Genomic DNA, 2,116 nt, shown 5'->3' with positions numbered 1-2,116 from the left:
AACCTGCTGTAAAACAGCAATTATGCTGAGTCAGGCTTGATTTTTAATAATCTTTTCCTGTTAAATAAATAAATCAAATCAAATCAGTACATGCTRGACGACCATCAAACTTAACTGAACTGGAATTGTTTTGTAAAGAGGAATGGTCAAAAATACCTTCATCCAGGATCCAAGAACTCATTAAAAGCTACAGGAAGTGACTAGAGGCTGTTATTTTTGCAAAAGAAGGATCTACTAAATATTAATGTRACTTTTCTGTTGAGGTGCCCATACTTTTGCACCTGTCAAATTTTGGTTTAATGCATATTGCACATTTTCTGTTGGTACAATAAACCTCTTTTCAATCCTGAAATATTAGTGTCCATCAGTTATTAGGTATATCAAACTGAAATAGCTGTTGCGAACACCCAAATATTTAGAAATAAAAATGATAAAGATTAATGGGGTACCCAAARGTTTTCATATGACTGTATATGTGTACATACAAGATGTATACATGTACATGGCATGCTGGATAAATGGAAACCAGTCATACTTTCTACAAGATCTTATAAACCTGCTGATTTTGTTTAAATAGTCTGCTTTAAGTTTAAAACTTTGCTTATTAAGATGGAGATATTCAAGCATGTGCTTTTCTTTTGGTGAATGTTTTTATAACTCTTAATGGGATTTCTTCTTTCTTTGCTCTTCAGCTAAACATCTGAGACTTCAGATGTGGAATCTGTGATTGCTGTTTATAATAACCATCTAGAAAGGGGGCACAATGAGTTCTTTCAGTGTTGTGTGAAATTTTCCAGTTTCTGCAAAGGACTGGGAGGAGACACAGACACATTACCAACCATTCATCTGTTTTTTTCTGGAGGATGTAGATGAACGGGTCAAGGGACTAATCACTGGTTGTGATGGCTCTCTGATGATTGGCCTTTTATCTCTAATCACAAGGCTCAGTAAAAGAACAGCTGTTTCAAGAATTTACTGCTGCTTTTCTCCACTACTGTCCTTCTGACTTTTTTATGAGACAGTTCCTCATCCTCCTGGATCTTCTTTACATCTATCTTTTCCAATGCAGCTTAAAAGATGGAACAGACCTGCCAATCAAATGTGAGATCTCTCCGCTGGTGTCTTATGGAGGAGAGGTAATGACTGAAGTGTTTAATAGAACTTTTAGATGCTGTTTTGTCAAGTTGTTTATGTCTTTTACCTTACTGCATTTGAAGGGTCTTGAAGAACTGGTAAAGGGACGTGATTTTTGTCCAGCCCTGATGATAAACGAGCATGGAGTCCATGAGCTGGTGAAGAACGGAGTTTAATCATTCGGAGAGGCTGTGATGAAGAACTACCCAAAGATAGATTCATTTATGGGGAGAAACTTTGATGCCATAATGTGCAATAAACAAATATTTGATATCCATAATGAGTGAAACTAATCACCATCCATATTTCTTCAGTTTGCATACATTTTCTTATTTGTTTTGAGGAGCACTTGAACACATTGAGATGTCTAAGATCATTATAGTCTAAGTGCATATATTTATTTTGTTGATTTCTTATTTTATTTTCTGATTTATTTTTTTACATGTTGATTTTCAAACCATGTTTGACAGATGAAGTGGTCAAATATTTTTCTTTGGACTTTGGGGGGTATTTATAATGTCAGCTTTTTTAAAATCATTGGATATTTGCTATTGTTTTCTGCTGGAAGAGATAATGTAATTTATGTTAACTTTATTAAATAATTCTATTTGGGAAAACAAAAAATGCACTGATTGTTTGTATGTTCATTTCTTAACATGGTAGTTACTGCACAATATGCAAACGTGTGTATTTCACTAGCCCATGATTGCATGTGGTCTAGTTTTGCATCATGTCGTGGGAAGATGGGCAGAAACACGTAAAAGGGATGTCAAAAAGACAAAAAGTCTTGCGTGTATGGTCGTAAAATCATTTATTAATGGGCAGACAAAGAACAGAAAACAATCAGGAAGTCTGTTGAATGTGGGCCCGCCCGTCATAGGCTGGCAAGCAATGTTATACTCTCAGCTAACATCATGTGATAATGAACAACCAATCACAACCTGCCTCATCCTGTTACGTGAAAATAGGTCAACTTGATGCT

The 2,116-nt window shown here is 35.4% G+C and overlaps 1 protein-coding gene across 4 annotated transcripts in view; it reads left to right on the top strand.

Annotated features, from left to right (window-relative positions):
- The window catches only part of uap1 (UDP-N-acetylglucosamine pyrophosphorylase 1), a gene marked incomplete at its 5' end in the record, with an annotated part of 16,747 nt that extends 14,989 nt beyond the window's left edge, over positions 1 to 1,758 (top strand). For 2 of the 4 annotated variants that reach the window (XM_014032191.1, XM_014032189.1), the window contains 2 exon segments: positions 1,070 to 1,136; positions 1,218 to 1,758. In XM_014032191.1, the coding sequence (XP_013887645.1) occupies positions 1,070 to 1,136; positions 1,218 to 1,310 (160 nt within the window). 4 annotated transcript variants of the gene reach the window in all.
- Positions 1,759 to 2,116: the final 358 nt, after the last annotated feature.

This window comes from Austrofundulus limnaeus, unplaced genomic scaffold (assembly GCF_001266775.1).
Source record: "Austrofundulus limnaeus strain Quisiro unplaced genomic scaffold, Austrofundulus_limnaeus-1.0 Scaffold1392, whole genome shotgun sequence".
In the NCBI taxonomy this organism is placed as follows: Eukaryota; Metazoa; Chordata; class Actinopteri; order Cyprinodontiformes; family Rivulidae; genus Austrofundulus; species Austrofundulus limnaeus.
Note: the sequence above shows the minus strand (reverse complement) of the source record. Positions and strands in the feature narration are given on the sequence as shown.